Here is a 22,489-nt window from a genome sequence, read left to right on the forward strand (position 1 = left end):
CCCAGGAATAAAAAGCTACTTCAGCGTAGTTCTAATGCTCCTCAATGGGGAATTACGTTACAGCTGAGAATGGTTACTACTAGCATCTGCCGCCATCTGTGTCCTGTTTTAATATTTTTTTTTAGCTGTTTATCCATTATCAGTAATTTATGTGACTCGCATACAATAATGTACCAGATAATCAAAAGTTATTTCATTTTTGGGATGGGACAGGGGACATCGTAGCTGTTCTGGCTTTGTATCATATTTCCATCAGGCAACACCGATACACAGGTCCTGCTAGTTTTTTCTTTATATAAAGCTGTATTGAATTTTTGGTTGCAGACACTGAGTATATAATGAAGATAAAATAAATTTCAACATTCTTTGTTATTATCATTCTGCTGTAAATATAACAAAATGTCAGATTTCACAAGTATGTAACAACCAGAATAGAAGACTCTTCTTGTCGTTGATTGAAAGTGTTAAAAAGTACACAAACAATTGCCATGTTAAAATAAAGAATCAGTTTCTTCTTTTGAAATTTTTTTAGCATCATTTTTATTACAGAAATTGGCAATCTTCATGTGGTCACTTCTGATTCTAGAAAGAACTGATGAAACCAATGCTAACAATACAGATCAGGCCGATCAAAAAAGTCATACAATGTTTATTCATACAAATTTAGATTTACTCCCCACTTTCTCTCTTTTTATAAAGCTTACTAATTTAATAAAAAGGTTTGCATTATTTTTCCTTCTATCTGTAGCCAATGAAATTACTGGAAATATTGGTGAATCTATAAAAAAAGTATCATATTACATTTTTCTCCTGGTGATCTGGAGAAGAGTCGGAGTACATCTGGGTTAGAGAATAAAAACTCTGCCACCTTCTTTTTATTTATATACAAAAATGTATTAAATGTTTTTTGGTTACCAATAACACCAAAGTATATAACAGAGATAAAATACACCTCAAAATGTAAACATTCTTTATTATTAAGATTTCATTGTAAACACTACAAGCAGAATGTTACAGATTTGGAAAATATAAAACGACCAAAATGTCAAGACTTTATTTTTCTTTTTGATTAAGAGAGTCATAAAAGAAAGGTTCACAAAGCAAATGACATGTTAAAATAGAGAATCAGTTTCTTCTTTTAGATTTTTTTCTTTCAAGGATGTAAAGATTATACACTTTTTTTTTTTTCAAAACAACCATATTTTTTTTCAAAACAACCATATTTTAGGGTACAGCAAAAATATAAAAATATTCATATTTGATGCATGCTTGTACAATATACATGGAAATCAAGTTGTCACAGAACATGTATGATTATACAGCATTGGAGGTGGCAGCAATGAAGTGGATACCAACCTGGACTGACAACTTAGACATGCCAAATTCAAATTCTCTCCGTACTATAGCACCACTTTTACTGTAGATGTTGGCGGCCTTCATGTGGTCACTCCTGTAAGTTCCTAATTTTAGAAAGAAGCAGGGAAACCAAGGCCAACAACAAAAAGTAACACCATGTCAATTCGTCCTAATTTACACTTACTATTTTTATTGCTTTTGTTTACTTGTGTAAAGAAATTAAAAATTAAAATACAAAAAAAAAACAAGAACATTAACAATCAAATCAAGACAATAACATCAAATTTTAATAGAACAAGGTTTTCTTTTTTATTTTATTTTTTTGTGTTGGATATTGGACATGATATAAAAAGTAAGAGACTTATACAGAGACAGAATCATCCCATTATCATGAAGGTCGCCATGAGAGCAGTTAGGTAACAACAGCATTAAAATTGTTTACAAACTTGACTGGGATTTATGTAAGATATAAGAGCACCATTATGGTGATTGTACAGAAATAAATTCCAGTTTTAAGAAAAAAAGGAGAGTGGGGTCAGGAGCGGAGGAGGGGAGGGGGGACTTTGAAGAAGGCGCTCTCCTTCTGCATCACAGATTGGAACTATTCAATGAGAATTATTAGCTTATGTGGGACGTTTGATGTGACCAAAAGCAAAAATATAATATCAAAAAAAATGAAACCAATAACCAGAGATTATTGGCATTTCTGGAGATCAAAAAAAAAAAAAGAGGGAAGCTTTTATGGTCTAGAGCAGCAAATTTGGGACAGAAATAAAAAAAAAGGTGTGTGGGGGAGGATCCAAGATCGGCTAGCATTACCTATTAGCAGTCTCCAGTTATTTGCATCAAGTACTGATCTCTACAAAAGCACAACTGTTCTCCCTCCATAAAAATGAGAGAGGCAGCTGAGATAAAACTAATCTGAAAGAACATGGCTCTCACAAGGGCAACTCAAATTTCACATCCACAAAGGCTTCACGAGCAAGACCAACAATTGTGGACAATCTCACAATCTGCAAAGAAAAAAAAAAAAAGTCACCAAAAAATATAAAAACATTTCAAAAGAACATTCTATGTTTTGGAATTGTTTTTAAAATAAAGATTAATAAATCATATTATTTGGATTATTCATATTACTGTACCCATCTTGATTGTTATTTTCACAACATTTTGGTTGATGCAGCCTCCGACCTTCTCCAGGTGTATCTTGTCGAACTCTGTGCAGGCAACACTCAAAATACAATCACAAATTACTTAGAACTTCTACTTGGTCATGGCTGACAGAATGAGAGCATGCTAACCCATGGATTAAATAAAAAGTTTTGGACAAAATTTCATGCAGATTTTAGAGTTTGACAGAAAATTTCCCTCATTCAACAAGATGAGAATAGCAGTCCAAATAATAATAAAAATCTTTTAAAAAATCTAAGACATTTAAATCTAAAATGGTAAAATTGAAAGAGCATATGACAATCCTAATCTTCATGTGCCAAATATTTTTTTAGTCATCATCTTTCAATCTAACCATATTATCTATCACACTGATGATTGCCAAGGGTGCAAGAACTGGTTTACAAATATTTGCAAAACAAAACACAGGTTCACAAAAAAAAAAAAAAAAAAACTTAGATTATGTATAAGTCAGATGTGCTTTGGGTGTGTGTGTGACACCACCACAGAAAAAGGGCCCCCAAATGCTAATGTCCACATCTTAGTTAAGTTTCAATGCGTCCGCCAGAACCAAACTGAAATGATTTGTCTGTCAAGGCATCATTGTTGTTCACTCATCAGCTTATTTGCTCATCTCCATCCATTTGCTCCGATTTAACCAGATCCGTTGAGCTCTAAATATATTTAGGTTTGATCCAGAATCCTAAATGTTTGATTTTTGTCACACATATGATTAGCGGAAATAACTCGCCCTCTCAGCCTCTCCCAGCTGACAATCTGGAAACTATCAAACAACCGATCAGGCGACACTCATCATCTTTCCATTTGCTTTTCCTTTTCGTGAATCATTTCTTCCACATTCTCCGGGGTCATGGCTCAAGAGGAGAGGTGGGGATAGACAGTCCAAAGTATCATACGATTAGTGTGAATGATTTAGTTAAGAATTGTTTGATGCAATCGAACATAGAAATGTTGGTACTGTTAATGTGAAGAAAAAATAAACAAAAAGAAAAACCAACCATTTTTGCTGCTTCATCCAAATTGTCACACGATAAAATTTTGAGGTTGCTTGAAGCAATTAAAGCCTTAGCATCTTCAACTCTGGTTCCTATAAACAAAAAAAAATTTTTAATTTTACAAAAAAATGAAAATCAGCTGAACAATTAAGTAAATATGTAAACCTGAAAAATAAAACAAATGTTCCAAACATCCTGACGACAACAAAACCAATAAATCGACATTTCTATCCATTAAACATTTTATTACTTAACTTGACTTGTGTTGCCTTGGAATCATTTTACTTTCATTTTTGTTTCATTCACTCAATTTTTTTTTTAAATTGTAATTATTTTTAAAAAGATTTGGAAAAGTTAAATTTAATTATTATGTAATAACATAAGTCAATCTCCAGACTGCATACCTCAGCCTGATAAGCCTAAGTTGGAAATCTGTAAAAACGTCAAAATTGACTAAACTTTCCAAGAACAATGTCATATAAGATGCAGACTCTATTGGCTATTATATGGATTAAGTAGCAAGTGTATGATGAACAGAACCAAAGATCACAAAAAGTGTGACTTTTCCCAAGATATCTTGAAATTAAGTCAGTTTTAAGTTGAACCATGACATTTTGACAACATCTGGTAATGATTGATCAAGGCTGTACACAAATAGACAAACAATTACAAATTAAATCAACTCCATAACCTCCTTGCCGAAAATAACGAAATCATTGTATACAGTTCTCTGGAGCGTTTCAACTTATCAAAAATGCACATGAAGTGAATGGTGTTTGTTCAGAGACATTGAACTTTAAAATAAATCACAGAAAAATATTATTTATTATGCAAATATATGGTTTATTCCAAATTTTAATTTTTGGCATTCATAATTTTAATACAATTTCAGGCATATGACTACCCCAGCTCACACGTGATCTAGATCCAATTTTCACAACTCTACACATTAAATTAGGCTGTATTTCAGCAATAACTCATCAAATGTTGTCTTTCAAGTAGTCTATTGTGTCTGGTTTATCAACATAGGCATGGGAATTTAGATATACCCAAAAGAAATTATCTAATAGAGTTAAATCGCATGAACAAGGTGGCCAGTTGACAGGTCCGATGCATAAAATTATTTGTTCATCAAATGTTTCTCTCAGTGCACTGACTGTATCATTTGCAATTTGCAAACGCTGCTCGGGTGTAAGTCTCTTCATGATAAATTGCCAAACCAAGCTGAACACAAAATAACAGAGTTGCTAAATCTACAATAAAGGAAAATAGAGTTGTCAATTATAAGTTCGCCATCTCTCTCAAAAAACAAAAAAAAACAAAAAAAGTCCTGTACATAGGAGATAATGTACAAGTGTTAGGGTAATGAATTGTGTATGAGTCATGTGATTCTCGTGAAGTTTGAGGAGTAAGAGGGTTTTAAAAAAATGAAGGGTGCAAATCCATACCCCCCCCCCCCCGAAAAACCAAAAATAAAGAAAAATTTTTATGGTATGCTATGCATACCCGTTACATAATGAAAATATCGTACACTAAAAATCACAAATTGATCAAGTAGTTTCATTTTATTATAAAAATATTTTTTAAGCGATTAATGGGAATTTGTAGGCATTACAATGATATACAAAGCTGATTTTAAACTATTTCTGAAGAGCTGTTTTAAGAAGTTAACTAGTGATGAATTTGAGTTTTTCTAATGTTTCTCCTCCACATGCTAAGAATGGCTTTTGCAAAAGTTTAGATTATTTGGAATTATCTCCATTTTTCCTTCAAACTATTTGTAAAACGGTGTTAAGAGATCATTGATTAGCCATTAAATGTTTATTTTTTAAATTAAACTACCTCATCAATTTATGATTTTTGGTATATGATATTTTCTTTCCATCACATGTATGTACACCATAAAGATTTTTCTTTAGTTTTGTTTTTTCCTGGTGGGCAGGGAATTACGGACTTGCACCAGATGCAGTGTCTCAACAGCCAACAAGTGATGTAGGCAGAAATGCTTCAGAAATTCCGAGTGTGAAAATAATGTTTCTGAAATTCATTGGAGCTGTGCTATTTTATGACATTGTAGGCATTTTTATGCATATTTGGTTATTAAAGTATTAATTGAATCATATTATTATAAAAATATAAATAACTTTATAGAAAGGTAATTAATAGAAAGCAATACAATGCAGAGGTGCATAGGATAGACACAAACTGAAGCAAATTAACTGCAATGAATTATGCAGATTCTACCTTTTTATTAATCATATATATAAATATGCATGGTTTTTTAACAATGGGTTTGAAGTAAAATTTTTCTTTAAATACACTCTGACAAAAATTTACTGTCACCATGACTAATGTTTGTGCAAAAAAAAAAAAAAAAAATTCAAGGAATGGTTATTGAAAAGTGTGAACAAATGAACAGAAAAACAATTTTGGGACAATTTTACCCCTATAATGGCTGCTAGGGGGATAACCAGTTATCCCGGAAAATCAATTCTGGCAAAAATTTACTTTCACCATGACTAACGTTTGTACAAAATTTTTAAAAAATCCAAGGTGTGGTTACTGAAAAAAGTGTGAACAAATGAACGGGAGTGAATTACTAGGTTCAATCCCTCCTTTGTCGGGGGGAATCAACAAACTTTTTAACAATTTCACATCAATTTCTACCAAGTATCTTTCACTAACAACAGCTTCCATATGCAGGTTTGAATTAAAGTTAAACACACGTCTGATGACAGGAAATGTTCCTATAACATCATACGGAACTTCCATCAAACCACACTGACATAAGAATATAATGTAATAAGTGAAAATAAACAATATTATATTAAAAAGGTGACATCTACAAAACTCATTTCATCGTTATATGTTTTAATTTGTGTCACTCCATTACACCTTTGTATTATTGTATTGCCTTCTATAAATCATCTTTTTAACTAAACAATGTTTCAAGAAAACTAAATTAACTTCTTATAATTATTTGGGGGGGGGGGGGGAGTTGTTTTCATATCTATACAATTATTTGATGGAAATTGAATCTTATTTAATCATTAAATTCTCATTTAAAAATTAATGTTCTATTGGTACATTCTTTTTTTATTATTATTATTACATTTTCACCCCAAACAAGGCATATTGCCACTTTGTTGTAGGGGGCTACTATCAGAGACATAGGCATCAGGGGTACTGTGTAGGGAGTTGGGCAACAAGATGTTGGTTCACGTTGCACTTGAACTTCTGCATGTCAGTACAGTTGGGGAAACAGGGACCCGGCAGGGAATTCCAAAGTCTAGCTGTCCTGGGAAAGAAACTACTGGAGTAGAAGGCTCTCTTACATCGAGGGATCTCTGTGAAGGGGTGGGATTTAGCTGCTTGTCGAGTTTGTCGGGGGTATTTACGTTGAGGGGGAACAAGTGCTTGCAGTTCGTCAGAGCATTCACCGTTAAAGTATTTGTAGAAAAGGCAGAGGAATGCAGCATTTCGTTGATGGGACAGGGGCTGAAGTTTAGACAACAGTTCAGGACCTATCAGATTGACACTAACAATGTCTGAGCCAACCATAAAAAAATATTTCTATGATGTTGGCTGTTCCTAAACATTTGATTTACTTGTTGAAGTCATTTCTTTGGATTCTGCTCCAATGTCCCATGCAGCATCAATGTCCCTTTCGTTCTAAATGACGATAATTGCATAAGTGACCAGAATAAGTGTCCCTCAAATTTTTAGAATATTTTGCACAATTTAATAATCTCTTAATGCTACGTGATGAGTGTTATTATTAAGATAGCGTATATATTCTTGTCGTTGTTGTTGTTGTTCGTTTAAGGAAGAGTCTTAGTGTTTTATCTAGAGGTCGTCTTAGAGTGATAGAGACAGTCTTAGGAGTGTTCATGTGTTGAGTGTTTACATGTCTTAAGATGCTCATGTTGTAAGAGATAGCATATTGAGACATAAACAGGCATATATAAAGAGAGAGACAGTTCTGTATATATATATATATATATATATATATATATATATATATATATATATATATAATAGACGATGTACATGTTACTACACAATGAGAGGAGATTTGATATATAGATAGATAGACCGAGGGTTTGACATTTATACGTTTGACAGTTCTGTATGACGGGAGTGTTTCTATAAATATTGATACATTTCTTACCTATTTTTGAGATGATGATTTTCACAAAGTTCTTATAATATAAATGGACAATACATTTTCTGTTAAATAACAACACGGAGACGCAGATACAAAAACACATGTTGACGTCCTTTATTTCATCTTCGACCAGTCGGACATGATTTTATCTCAAGGATTCAAAGTTGTTACATGGTTATTTCTAAAATCCTCTCCCTTCTAGAGGGTGCCTTAAATCTAACGGAGAATCGGTCTAAACCCCTCTGCTTCTCTCCGACTGCCTCTAAAAACTCTACCTATATTGAGAACTCGTCACATCATCGCATGATTAAACATGTGCTCATAAAGCACGTTGGATGACATGCGTCACGTTACCAAACTTGACATGACCCCAAGTTCAGTAACCTATTTTTAAAATAACATGTTTATATTTTCAATTGACAATTAAATTCCTTATTTTAATTTCAATTTTTATAACAGGAACAAATTTCATTATTACATTCCTTTCCAATAACTGATATGTAAGCTAAACAAATGCGATTCCACATTTCTTATTTCAATAACATTCTGTATTTATTTTAACTTATGATTGGAATTTTCAATTCCAAGTCTAGCTTCGCAAGTTCGAATCCTTGACTATCCTATTTCATATTTACATTTAACTAATTCCCTTTTTTTTTTACTTAGTTGAAAAGGGGACAGGCCTTTATCATGTAACATTAACTCTTCTAAACCTAGTCAAAATTTCTGCTTTTTATGGAGTATAATAACACAAACTTTTTCCTAAATTTGTTTGTACTACATATATATATATATATATATATATATATATATATACACACACACACACACACATGTGCACAGGGGAGGGGGGGTCATTTACCTGGTCGTAAAATACACTTAAATATGATATTTTAATTTTTCCAGATTTCGTATATATTATTATAGAGCCGTGATTTCAAAAGAAACAAAAAGGATTAGGGTGCCATCAGTTGGCATCGAAACCGAAAGCAAAACTGTATCATTCAAAGCTGGTGACGTTACCACTGTACCAATGTGATATGCCTATGAACTGATTAAAGAGTAAACTATGTACAAAATGTATGATTTTTTTCAATTTTGACCAAATTTTGACCCCTTAAAAACTATTTTAATCGACTAAAGACCCATAAAAGAATGATCCATAAAAAATCCTATTATTTGAAGCCCCTAGTGCCATGCTGTAACTTTTAATTTCGGAAGAAACCGAGTTTGAAAAGTTTTTTTTAAGATTTGCTTTGAAAAATGTCTTGCCGTTAAATATTACTTAATTATTATTTCCTGATAATGTTAAGGTGGATCCGTACAATGCACATTCCATCCTTGTATTTTTTCTTTTCATCTTTTTTCAATTTTTTCCAACAGATTACACCCCTCTTATATAAAGGATTTTTCATTTAATCTAATCTAAGGGCAATGATGTTACGACCTTTATTATCCAATGTATTCTGTATTGTTTTTACTGGTCACTGTGTTTGTTTTTGTGCATACATGCATTAAATTTTTGCATGTTTAAACATTAATTCTGTATACTCACTATTCCATCGCTAGCTATAACATATACTGACATACCGGACTACGGGTAGTCAAATATATAAGTTTTGTGGTTAAATTTTAAATTCTGAAAAAACAACATATAGAGACATATATTCGATTTTATAATTTATTGCTTGACAAAAGGGATATATAGAAGGGGTTATTCTACATATTCCTTTTGTCAAGCAATAAATTATAAAATCGAATATATGTCTCTATATGTTGTTTTTTCAGAATTTAAAATTTAACCACTAAACTTATATATTGCTCTATTCTTAAATATTGAGTTTTTCCTTTTTGGCTAGGATCTCCTTGAAAGTATTACTTCAAGTAATATCTATCAGGCTTTTTCATCTGAATTCTATCAGTGTCTTATCTCGCTTATATATATATATATATATATATATATATATATATATATATATACATACTAGGAGGCTGCCTGGAGTTGTTCAGTCATAAAATACATTTAATATGCATTAATTTATGTTGATTCTGTATTTATTATTATTATTATTATTATTGAGCCAATTCTCTGTTGATTATTACATTGTACCTAATATATAGTAATGATTTGAAAAGTTAAAATAATGACTTGGGTGCCATCAGCTATTAAGTTGGTGCAAAAACAATATTGTTTTTTCACGTTATTTTTATATATGACTAGCTGGGTGTCCAGCGTTGCTCGGGTGTTTGGAGGTGTGTGTTGAGCAAAAAAAAAAAAAAAAAAAAGTGGTAGTAGGCAGGCAGGCTCAAATTAGTACCACGAAGGAGGAAAAAAAAATGAAAAAAAAAAAAAGACATGACGTGTTTGCTGTTGCACCCATCACCAAACCGGAAGTGACGTAGGTTTAAATTAAGGCTAGTCAATCGAAAAGAGGGGATGACAATCGAAAATATCGGCAAAAAAGAAACCCTTCCCTGTAGAAAAGTGCTCAGTTGAGGGTGAAGGAATTAATGTTTTTAGCCAATTTTTTATATTTGTCGTCTGCAGGGTCAAGCTTCAAAACGATACTGATCTCGTGAAAATCCGTCTCCTCTGTCGAAAGTTTTAAGCAGACATACAAACATACATACATTTAAGCAGACAGGCGAGATTTATATCATAAATTTCTGAATTAATTCATTGATATATATAGCCATGTTATATATCATTTTGAAGCGCGTTTTTCGCTTTACTGAACTGTTATTCATTACCGTTCTCAATCTCTTCATTCATTTTTTTGCAGGCTTTTCGACAGCATGGACAAAATCCAAATCTGCACGATTTTCTTGTTCCAGTTACAAATTAGGTTGAAAATCTGCTGAGACAGTTCGTGATATCAACAGACATGTGGCACAACCGTGGTTCAAGAAATTTCACAATAGTGACAAGAGCCTTGAAGATGAAGATGGGCGCGGTCAGCCAACTGCAGTTGATAAACATTTGAAAGCCTTAATTGAAGCCAATCCTCGCAAAACCATACGAGAAGTTGCTGTTGACTCAAGGTTGACCACTCAACAGTCATTTACCATTTAAAGCAAATAGGGAAGTCAAAAAACTTGGATAAATGGGTGGCGCATGAATTGAACGATAATCAAAAAAATTGTTGCTTTGAGGTGTCTTCTATGCTCCTTATGCACAACAAAAATAACCCATTTCTCAAGCTGATTGTGACGTGTGATGAGAAGTAGAGCCTCTACAACAACTGGCGATGTTCAGCACAGTGGTTGGATGCCAAAGAAGCTCCACAACATTTCTTGAAGTCGAAATTGCCCAAAAAAAAGGTTATGGTGACTGGTTGTCTGCGGTCGGTCTCATCCATCATAACTTCTTGAATCCAAGCGAAACGATTATGGTGGAGACATACTGTTGATAAATTGATGAAATACACCAGAAGCTCCAACATGTGTCTGCGATTGGTCAATATGACCAATTCTCCTCCATTCTCTTTGCCTGCATGTTGCTCAACTCACCCTGCAGAAGCTGAACGAATTGGGCTATGAGACTCTGCCTCATCCACCATATTCACTTGACCTCTTGCCCACTGATTATCACTTTTTCAAGCATTGCGACAACTTCCCACGTAAAAAATGTTTTAAAAGCCGAGATAATACCGAATCGGGCTTTATTGACTTCATTGCTTCCAGAACTTAGAATTTCTATGCTAATGGGATAAATAAACTTGTTTCTCGTTGGCAAAAATGTGTCGATTCTAATGGTTCTTATTTCGATTAATAAAGTTTATTATGAAAGGACTTATGATCTTTTGAAGGCGAACGTCAAAAAACATTATTTTTGCACCAACCTAATAGAATGAAAACCAAAACATTTAGCCCTCCAGCCTAAGTTGTTAACATTTGAACTATTAACAGATAAGAAAACAATAAAAATTAAGTGACTTTAATGTACAGTTGCACATGTGCAGAACTAACAGGTTTTCTGTGAGCAAGAGTATATCTTCTATTGCATGCTGGCTTTTCAATACTCACCTTTTGACCTTGTATCACATCTTCCTCTGAAGGGAGGGAGGTAAATAACTACTTCCATGTTAAAATAATGACTCAAATATCTGTTATATTTCTCTTTTTCAGTCCATTTCACTTTTTTATCAGAAACTACTGGGCCAATCTGGCTGAAATTTTTTATGGACTTTTGTTATGATAAATGAAGCAAACTAAGTATTATGGTAATCATTCGATGCATAGTTGAGGATTAATATGGATTAGTTACCACAATACCACATTTACTCAATTTTTCTTACACTACCGGGCTGACCAAGATTAAATTTTGTATCGACCTTAGCTATGATCAGGTGCAACGAATGAAGTATTATGGTACCTGTTTGATGCACAGTTAGAGATTATTATTAATTAGTATTTAATGCAAAAATGAGCACAAATTTAACGATATTCAACCATTAATCTAGTATAAATCCCTCATTCTAAGTCAATGAGCCATAACTTTTTCCAGTCTTTCAAAGGGCTAAAAAATCTAATATTTAAATAATTTTAATCAAAAATCAATTAAAAGGCAAATATTTTAATCTCTTGTAAATATAAATAGGGGTGAAAGGTGTGTTTCCAAGCATTCAACAACCATCTAGGTATAAACACAAATATGGGTAATGAAAAAAAGAACAAACTACGTAGAACAACAAAATAACAAGTTTATGTGGATTTCATTGTGATATTTAATTTCAGTTATGAAACTTTATTAAAACAACAACAAAAATTTTATTGAACAGAGTCAAGCAAATATACATCAAGTTTGGTTGTTTTATGGCATATCAACCTTTTTCGGTTATTTAATGCCGACTCCTTTGGGGGGAATAAAACCTTCAGGTTATTACAGATTTCTTCAGATGTTTATTCATGTTGCTTGATTTGGTCCTAGTCTTCAGAATTATTTCATATTGAGGGGATTATTTTGTAGATAGATGTTTGCTATACTTGGTTTGTATAGTTTTATTATATATTGATAATTTGTTTGTTGTGTGTTTAGATGTTTTTTTATATTTTCTCATTTGTTGTAATAAGTGTTTAAATTTTGTCGTATATTCCAATTTTTTTAAGGAAATCCATAATTTTTTTTGGTTCGACTTCTGGAGTATTTTTCCTAATTTTCTTTTGTTGAAATATTTTCCTCTCATAATTTTGGTATTTTTACAATCCTCAAATATATGTTTTATAGTCAGTAAGTATCCACATTGGCACTTTGGTTGTTCTTGTTTTAATAATTGTGGGTTAGATGTGTATGTCCTATATGGAGTCGATTTAGTATGACTTCTTCTCTTCTGTTTATTATTTATTTTTTTTTTTTTTCTGTGTCCATTTTTTTAAGATTGGGTGTTATTTTGAAGAGTTTGTTTTCTTTGTTCAGATTTCATGACTTTTGCCATTTCTCTTTTAAATGTTTATTTATTGTTGGTTTCATGTCTGTATAGGGCATTTTGAGATTTTTATCTATGGTCATTTTTAGGGATGACTTTGCTGCTAGGTCAGCTTTGTCTCCTCCTTTTATACCTATGTGGCTTGGTATCCAGCAAAGTATGATTTCTTTTCTTTTTTCTAGATTGTTTATTTTAATCATTATATTTATTATTAGGGGTTTTTCTAGTTTTTTCCCTTTTAGAGCTATTAATACAGATAATAAGTCAGAGAAGATGATAAATTTTTGGTTGTGGTCTTCTGTTATGATGTCAAGTGCCATATCTATCGCAGTTGCTTCGGCACTAAAGATAGATGCTTCGTTTGGTAATCTTTTTCTTTTGGTAGTTTTTCCTGTTATTGCAGCGCTGCCGGTGCTTTTTGTGTCCTTGGAGCCGTCAGTGTAAATGTTTTGGTGGTTTGGGAATTTTTCTTTAATTTCTGATAATTTTTCCAGGTAGGTGTCGGGTTTTTGTATAGTCCATGGAGGGATATCTATTAATTTAGTTTTGTGAATTTTGTTTAGTGGGATATTTGTTTCTTTAATGATTTGATTCATTCGGAGCCCGAAAGTCTTTATTTTGCTTTCATTTTTGTAGATCTTTTAATATCCCATATTTCCAAGTGGTATCGTATGCTTTTTCTATGTCAAAAAAGACGGCGACGAGGTGTTCTTTTTTTATGTTAGCTTCTCTGATGTAGATTTCCAGTCTAATTAAGTTGTCATTTGTGCTCATTTTTTTCCTGAAGCCGCATTAATATTTGGTTATTTTATTATTCTTTTCCAAATACCAGACTAGTCTGTTATTTATCATGCATTCAATTGTTTTGCATAAGCAGCTAGTTAAGGTCTATAGTTTTGTAGGTTGCTATGGTCCTTGTTTGGCTTAGTGATTGGTATAATTGTTGTTGTCTTCCAGGTTTTTGGTAGTTTTCCCGTTGTCCAAATGTTATTGTACATGTGTAGTAAATATTCAAGGGATTCCTGGGAGAGTTGTTTGATGAATTCATATCGGATTTCGTCAGCCTGTGTTGCGTGACATTTCTATTGAGTTTTTTAACTCTGTTATAGTGAACAGCTTGTTGTAGTGTTCCATGTTATTAGATGAAAAATTTAATTTTGTTCTTTCCTCTTTTGTTTTGATTTTCTGGAATTGTTGATTATTATTTGTTTTGGAGTTTTCAGCATAGGTTTTGGCCAGTAAATTTGCTATTTCTGTTTTAGTTGTGGTTTTATTTTGTCTTGTTACAAGATGTCTTATAGTGGAGGTTTGAGGTTTTCCAGAAATTTTTCTTACCATTTCCCAAATTTGTTTGAACCATGGTTTATTTCTTGATGCTTTTGCTTGTCCTTGTGGTTAAAAGTAAAGAACCTTACCTCATGCATCATGCGGCTCGTGTTAGGAAAGAAAAAAAAAGAGAAAATAAAAATGGCCGCCCCCTGGTATTTATGGACTGAAAATCACGTGATGTGACGAGAGGGGGGAGGGGGTATGCAAATGAGATGTGGTTGGGTCTCTCTATAAAAGAGCCGTCTTCTTTATTTTGGGCGTCAGTGTGGAAAGTGCAGAGAGAAGAGAACAGTTGGATTTGAGTTTGAGACTTTTGATCTGAGGTTGAGTTCAAATTTAACGTCAAGCTATTTCGGCGCAGTGACAAAAATGGGTGACCGAGTAAGATTGAGCAGCGATATCCTGAGGCTATTTACTGGAGAAGGTAACGTGGTTGCGTGGCTTAACAAGCTGAAGTTGGTGGCAAGGCTGCAGAAGATCAAGGATGTAGCCACGTTAATACCAATGTATTTGGAAGGAAGTGCTCTAGCGGTCTATCTAGAAATAGGAGAAACGGATCAGGACATTGCTGAGAGCATCGAAAACCGGTTAAAGACCGCATTTTCCGAGAACGTGTTTGAGGCTTACAACAAGCTCAAAAGAGTCACCTGGACTGGGGAGTCTGTGGACGTGTACGTGGCAGAGATAAGGCGACTAGCTGGATATGGGGGACGCAGCCTTGAGAAGACTGTAAAGGTGGCGCTTGTAACTGGTTTCCCTGATCGCATCTCCATGGAACTGCAACGACTGACTGATATTGAAACCATGGAGGTGGAGGAGATTCTAAGGCATGCTAGAGTTTTGGCGAAACAGTCCGGTGAGCTGGGGGCAGTCGCGGCTGCTGTAGCAAACAGAAAGGAGCAACCAGTGATGAAGCAAGGCCGTGGATTTACCGGTAAATGCTTTCAATGTCAAGGACCACACCTGATGAGAGACTGTAGGGACCCACGGCCAGACATTATCTATTTTCAGTGTGGCCAAGTAGGGCACACTAGCAGGAATTGCCCTTCGCTTCCAGGAAACGAGTAAAGGGGTGCTATTGCGCCAGTAGTCACCCCTTTTATACTGAACAGGCGTATGAGAGTTTGTTGCCACAGTTAGTGATCACAATCAATGGAAAGAGGGCTAGAGCTCTTGTTGATACTGGATGTACAACACTTATTACTACGAGCGTCGCCAACTCTTGGAATGGAACCAGCAACGTTAGAGCGGTGGATGGCAGAGAAGTGGAATGCTGCGGAGAGGCCGATGCGGAGATTGTAGTAAGGAATATGCCATTGCGACTAAGAGTGATCGTGCTGGATAGACTGGTTGCAGGAATTGATGTGGTGCTGGGCCTGGACGCGATAGACCAACTGGGAGGAGCTACTATTGCTAAAGGCCAGGTGAAATTTGGCAATCAGAGTGCACCGGGAATAACAGGAAGTGTAACGTGGGGTGATACCAACCAACTGTCGAAACCCCAACCATGTCCGATTGAGGATGATGACTTTCGAGCCTGCTTTGATGGCGGAAAATGGATGGTAGAATGGCGATGGACCGTGGAGCCACCTATATTGATGAATCGGGTCAGCTGCTACAAAAGCACACTGAAAGGAGCTGCGGAGCCGCAGTTTGAAAAAGAAGTTGAGAGATGGATAGATGAAGGAATATTAATGCCGTGGTCAGGGAAAGTTGAAGGAATTTTGCCACTCATGGCTGTGGTCCAACCTATTAAGAGGAAAGTTAGGCCAGTGTTGGATTTCCGTGAGCTGAACAAGTTTGTCGCTTGTCACACAAAGGACGGAATCGACGTGTGTGAAGAAGTCGTAAGGAAATGGAGGAGAATGAAGCAGGCAACTAAAATTGTGGACGTGAAGTCAGCCTACCTTCAACTTCATGTGGATGAGAAATTGTGGAAATATCAATTGGTAGAGTACAAAGGTCAAGTTTATTGTCTGACCAGATTAGGATTTGGTCTGAACTCCGCACGAAAGATAATGACGGCAGTTCTTAAGACAGTGCTGGCCAAAGACGATGCAGTGAAGAGAGGCACCTGCTCTTACATCGACGATGTACTAGTGGACGAAACAGCGGTGACTGCGGAAAGGGTGAGAGAGCATATCAAAGCATATGGACTGACGACAAAACCGCCTGAGTCACTGGAAAACGGAATGGCTTTGGGATTTCGACTACAGAATAATAAGGCAGGAAAATTGATGTTTGGGCGAGGAAATGAGATCCCTGAAGCCAAGGTTGACCTAGCCAAAAGAGAGCTTTTCTCTATATGTGGAAAGCTGGTTGGCCACTACCCAATAGCTGGATGGCTGCGAACTGCATGCAGTTTTATTAAAAGGCAGACTGGGACAGACAGTTGGGAAGATGCAATTGATCAAGAAGTGCTTCGCATGATACAAGAAGTCATTGCAGAAGTGAAAAAAATGGACCCTGTGAGAGGAGAATGGCATGTAAAGGAGGGCCATGAAGGGGTGATATGGACTGATACTAGCAGTGTAGCATTAGGAGTATTATTGGAAATAGGAGAAGTGGCTGTTGAAGATGCTGCTTGGCTACGCAAAAAGGATAATAGCGCCCATATCAATGTTGCGGAACTCGATGCTGTGATGAAAGGCATCAATCTAGCTCTAAAATGGAGGCTACAGATAGTGAACGTTAAAACAGACTCTGCAACAGTGGTGTCGTGGATTAAATCGGAGCTGTCTGGTGATAAGCGGATCAAAACAAAAGGAGCAGCGGAGATGCTTATCAAGCGTAGACTTGGAGCGCTGGGAGACTTGGTTTGAGAATTCAAACTAAAGGTAACTATTACTTTAGTTCCGTCACAAAAAAATAAAGCTGATGGGCTGACAAGAGTCAAGAAAGCCTGGCTACACAAGGAAAGAGACGGGGCTCCAGCATATTGTGCAGTAGAGAATTTAAAAGACCTGCATAACCTGCATCATTTTGGAAAGGAACGGACCCTTTACCTGGCAAGAAAAGTAAACTCGCACGTCACAATGCAAGATGTCCAAAAGGTGATGGAACAATGTAGGGAATGCCAATCAATCAACCCTGCACCAGCTAGACATGAAAAAGGGGAATTGCATGTTGAAGAGAATTGGCGGAGATTGGTCATTGACATCACACATTATCAACATGAACCGCATGTAACTATGATAGATTGTGGGCCTGGCAGAGTAGTGATATGGCGGAAAATCAAGAATGAAACAGCAAAAGTAAAGAGAGCTGTCGAGGAGGTTTTTATGGAAAGGGGGCCAGTAGAAGAGGTGTTGGTGGATAATGGTACGTCTTTCCGCTTGGAAGTTTTTAGAGACTTATGTGTGAAGTGGAATGTGGGGCTATATTTTAGAGCTCCATACCGTCCAAGTGGAAATGGAATTATAGAGAGGCACCATCGCACTATAAAAGCTGTGGCATCAAGAAGCCAGATTTCGCCCCAAGAAGCAGTTTTTTGGTACAATATGACGCCGAAGGCTGGTCAAGACGAAAATTCAGTGCCACACAGGTCTATTTTTTCTTATGAATGGCGACATCCATTGACGGTAACACAGAGAGAAGAACAATTCTCGTTGCACGACTCGCTGGGGAAAAGGTACAGTGACTAAAGTACTCTCCAAAAACAAGGTAGCGATTGACGGAATGCCTCGTCACATTTTAGATATACGGAGAGTCTCCTTGCCATCAGAGGAAGGGGAGGTTGATGCTGATGTTGAAGTGTCTGAAGAAGGGCCTCTTCGATGATCGCACCGTGAATGAAGACGCCCAGCGTGGATGGCAGACTATGATACTAATTATTGATCTTAGAGATCAAGGGGGCGTGTGGTTAAAAGTAAAGAACCTTACCTCATGCATCATGCGGCTCGTGTTAGGAAAAAAAAAGAAAGAGAAAATAAAAATGGCCGCCCCTGGTATTTATGGACTGAAAATCACGTGATGTGATGAGAAGGGGGAGGGGGTATGCAAATGAGATGTGGTTGGGTCTCTCTATAAAAGAGCCATCTTCTTTATTTTGGGCGTCAGTGTGGAAAGTGCAGAGAGAAGAGAACAGTTGGATTTGAGTTTGAGACTTTTGATCTGAGGTTGAGTTCAAATTTAACGTCAGTCCTTTAGGTATGCATTCCTTTGCTATAGTGGTAAGGGTTTCTGTAAAGTGATTATCTTCTAGATCTTGATTTTCGTTTCTTATTAATCTTTTTTTGCATTCTCTTTGGAATTTCTCCCAGTCTGCTCTTTTTATTTTCCAGTGTATGGGAGTTTCCTCATTCAGAGTGGATGTTTCCAGTACGATTGGGAAGTGATCACTTCCACATGTATCATCATATATTTTCCATGTAAAGTCCATAAAAGTTTTTGAATCACATAAGCTTAAGTCTATCGATGATCCTGATCCAGTGGCGGGTTTAGATAGGTTTATGCTTACTAAAGTAAGCATAAATTTGTGTTGTTTATGAGTGTTTCCAATGTTTTGCCTTTGGGGTCTAGCTTTTTGCTACCCCATATTGGGTTGTGGCTGTTGAAGTCTCCCAGCAAAAGGTAGGGTTTGGGGAGTTGTTCTATAAGGTCGTTTATTTCTTTGGTATTTATAGTTTCGTTTGGGGGTATGTATATGGAACAGATAGTGATGGTTTTATGTAATGTAATTTGAGCTGCTATTGCTTGTAGTTTTGTTTTTATATTTATTTTGCTATGAGGTATGTTTTTCCTGATGAGTATTATTGTACCTCCATTAGCTCTGTGTCCTGTGTTGTTGATAAAATTGTATGCTTCGTAGTGTTTCATTTGCAGTTTGTTTTTTTCTTGTAGGAAGGTTTCTTGTAGTACCAGTAGCTCGTAATTCGCTTTTATACCCTACAATTCCATTGTATGATTCTGTGTGTAATGTTTTGTAGTTTGGCTGGTGGTTTGGGTTTTGGCTGTATGTTTTGTTGCTTTTATCAGCTTTCTTGCTTCTGGGAAAGTTTTGTAGATACTTGCAGAAAATCATCCACTTCCATTTTTTGTATTGTTTTAGTTTTTTGGTTTGATATCTTATTTGGTGGTATTTGTGTTTTAGATCTAGATTGGGAATGTTGTCAAGGTTTTTCGGTCTCCAGGGTTTTTGGCTTGTTATTTTTTTTGGACTTTTTGATTTTTTTTGTCTTGAGTGCCTTTCTTGGCTCTTGATTTCGATTATCTCAAATTTGTTTTCGTCCTCAACTAGCACCATTTCTGTTTTTTGTTTATTATGTTGGTTTTCTTTAGTAGGTTTTGTTTTGGTAGGTGAAAAATCTTTGGGTTTAGTAGTAGTAGTATCCGATAAGTCTGGAGTTTCAGCCTCATCTCTCTGGGACTGGGGATTCTCCTTCAGGTCCCATTTAGTTAGTTTAGTTATGTTTTCCTTTAATGTCCCCACTAGTAACTTTAATTCTTTCATCAGTTCAATTAGGTTGTTTTGTACTGTCTCTTGTTTTGAGGTCGGGCTATTTGTGTTTTTTTTGTACTGTCTCTTGTTTTGAGGTCGGGCTATTTGTGGTTTTTTTGTACTGTCTCTTGTTTTGAGGTTGGGCTATTTGTGGTTTTTACAATACTTGAGTATGAGACAGGCTCGATGCGCAGTAAACTGCAAGCTTAATGCGCACAACGGAATCCGATAAAAGAGGGGGGGGGGGCGAACGACATGCATAGAAAAAAAACAGTTGTGAACAGAAGAGAAATAGCAGACGACCGAGAAAAGAGGGGGGGGGGCGAACGACAGGCATAGAAAGAAGACCAGTTGTGAAAAAAAAGAGAAAAAAAAAAATAAAAGGAAAGAAATGTAGATAGGGCAAGAATGCGGGAGATACTTCTTTTGGTCAAGAAAGCTGTAAACACTAATTGCCCATGACAGTCCGGAGTGAAAAGAAGTACCAATGAAATTCCAATTTACAGGGCGACTATTGTCGACTGCCCTGGGCGATAAGTGACCCCTATTGAAAAGACACGTGGCCTTTGTGGAATTGGATTCAGCGGTTTTTATGTTCTCTCAAAAATAATTAAGTAAGACATTTCTGTTTTTACGACATGTCAAGTTCCATTAGGCCCGCGCCGGCGAGATTGAGAACGCCCGAATGCCAACAGAGGAAGAAAGATAGCTCCTTTTTTTTGGGTATAGGCCGCCTGGCGAAGATTTGAGTGACAGCGGTTCCAGCATCCTGATTGGCTAAAGGGCCGAATGAGAGTAAAAGAAGAAGATTTAGTTCCCGCCCCCACAATATAAGCAGCGAGCCTTGAGAGACTGACACACAGAGACCGACAGACACTGAGTGACATCTGCTCCCCTGAGCTCAAACGACCAAAAAAGCACCTCATCGATTGACCTGCCACGTATTTTAGTCTTTATCGAAAACGAAAGAACTTTGCAGTTAACAAACGGCCAGTCCCTAACTTAACAGTGAATTACGATTGTACCCGTAATTGAAATACAAGGAATTTTGAACAAAAGAAAACAACTATTGACTTGGTCTTTTCAATTGTTTTGCATGACGAGTCTCTTTCAGGTACGAACCGCTGACATTCTCATCAGAAGACATGAGGAACAATCGGGGAACATCCACCACTAGGCGACACGTGGGTGACGTAAGTGTCACAAGTATGTTGGGGAATCTGGTGTGCCCTCAACTAGTCTTCTTGCCTCCGGATATGGTAGATTTTTGGTGTGTTTGATTTTTGTTACAAGTTTTTCCTTTTTCCAAACTTCGCATTCCTTTGAATCAGCTGCATGGTTTTGCTTGCAGTTTACACATTTTGCAGTTTATGTGTTCCCCAATTCCACCACAATTTATGCATGTTGGTGGTCTGGTGCATCTATCTTTGTGGTGGCCGAATTTATGGCAATTGTGGCATTGTAATGGGTTTGGAATATAGATTTCTACCTTTTCTATAATATAGCCAATTTTTATTTCTGTGGGAGGTTTGGGGGTATTAAAATTTAAGATATGGGCGTTTGTTGGGATAGTTTGGTTATTTTTTTTAATGCTTATTCTTTTGATTTCTGTGACTCCTTGCTCCTTTAAGTTATTTTTGATTTCTTCTGGCGAGCAGAGTGCTAGTTCTGGGCTCTTTATCCTTTGAAGAATTCAAGGTGATGTGGGGGTAGGCTTTTATTTTGAGGCTGTGGATGTGGTTTTGATTTAGGAGTGTATTTGCTGAGAGTTTGTTTGGTACTTCTATTAGGAGGGTGTTGTTTTTTAGTTTTTTGATTTGTGTAGTTTTGGTTATCGATCTAATTTCTTTTTCGATAATGAATGGGGACAATTTGGTGATAGATTCCAAAACAATGAACCTTGGGAATATTCTCTGATTGTCTAGTTCTATATCTGAGTCTGATTTATCTTCACTTTCTGGATGGGGTCGTTTTATTTTTTTTAGAAGCCATAAATTATATTTTTTTTCCTTCATCATCTTTGCTCCCCACCTTCTTCGGAGCCCTAAATTGGGAGATAGTTGGGGGGGAAACCCATTCGCCCAAACATCTCAGGAATACAAGGATGGTATACTCAAACAGTGAGTGTATCTGCTTATGATGGTTTCTTCATTTACTTGAACCCAGCAAGTTATAATAAAGGGGTGTTGTCGCATCAGGTTTCACTATTTGATTGGCCCTTGCCATCGCCTTCCAGTATCAGTATATTTTTGTTCTTTAAAGGTGTTTGTGTGTGGTGTATTTGTATTTCTTTTTATTAGGGCTTGGCATGACTAGCCGATTGATCGGATCGCGCCTTCCCGACTCATGGCCACTTGAGTCCGGGTCATGAGATACTTAGCCATCAGGATCCCGTTCTAGAGCATTACGGGTCGCCACCCACGACCAACAGGTGGCTCCATTGAGGGACTTTTACTCTCTGCAGGGGGGCAGTCGGTGTATTCTAATGCCCCACCAACAGGGTTGGGAAACAAAGGAAAAAGGAGAAGGGAAGGGGAAGGGGGCTGTTGTTTTTTTGTTTGTTTTTTGCAGAACATAATTAAGT

At 36.2% G+C, this 22,489-nt stretch overlaps 1 protein-coding gene across 1 annotated transcript in view; it reads right to left on the reverse strand.

Moving 5' to 3' along the window:
- Positions 1-953: 953 nt before the first annotated feature.
- LOC145297708 (succinate--CoA ligase [ADP-forming] subunit beta, mitochondrial-like) overlaps positions 954-22,489 on the reverse strand; it is an 81,182-nt gene continuing 59,646 nt past the window's right edge. The window contains exons 10-11 of the mRNA XM_080143906.1: positions 3,546-3,634; positions 954-2,369 (exon numbers count right to left, since the gene is read on the reverse strand). Coding sequence (XP_080000032.1) covers positions 2,295-2,369; positions 3,546-3,634 — 164 coding nt within the window. The 3' untranslated portion in view covers positions 954-2,294. The remainder of the gene's footprint in view (positions 2,370-3,545; positions 3,635-22,489) is intronic.

This window comes from Euprymna scolopes, chromosome 18 (genome assembly GCF_053919585.1).
Source record: "Euprymna scolopes isolate OS-2025 chromosome 18, ASM5391958v1, whole genome shotgun sequence".
Taxonomy (NCBI): Eukaryota; Metazoa; Mollusca; class Cephalopoda; order Sepiida; family Sepiolidae; genus Euprymna; species Euprymna scolopes.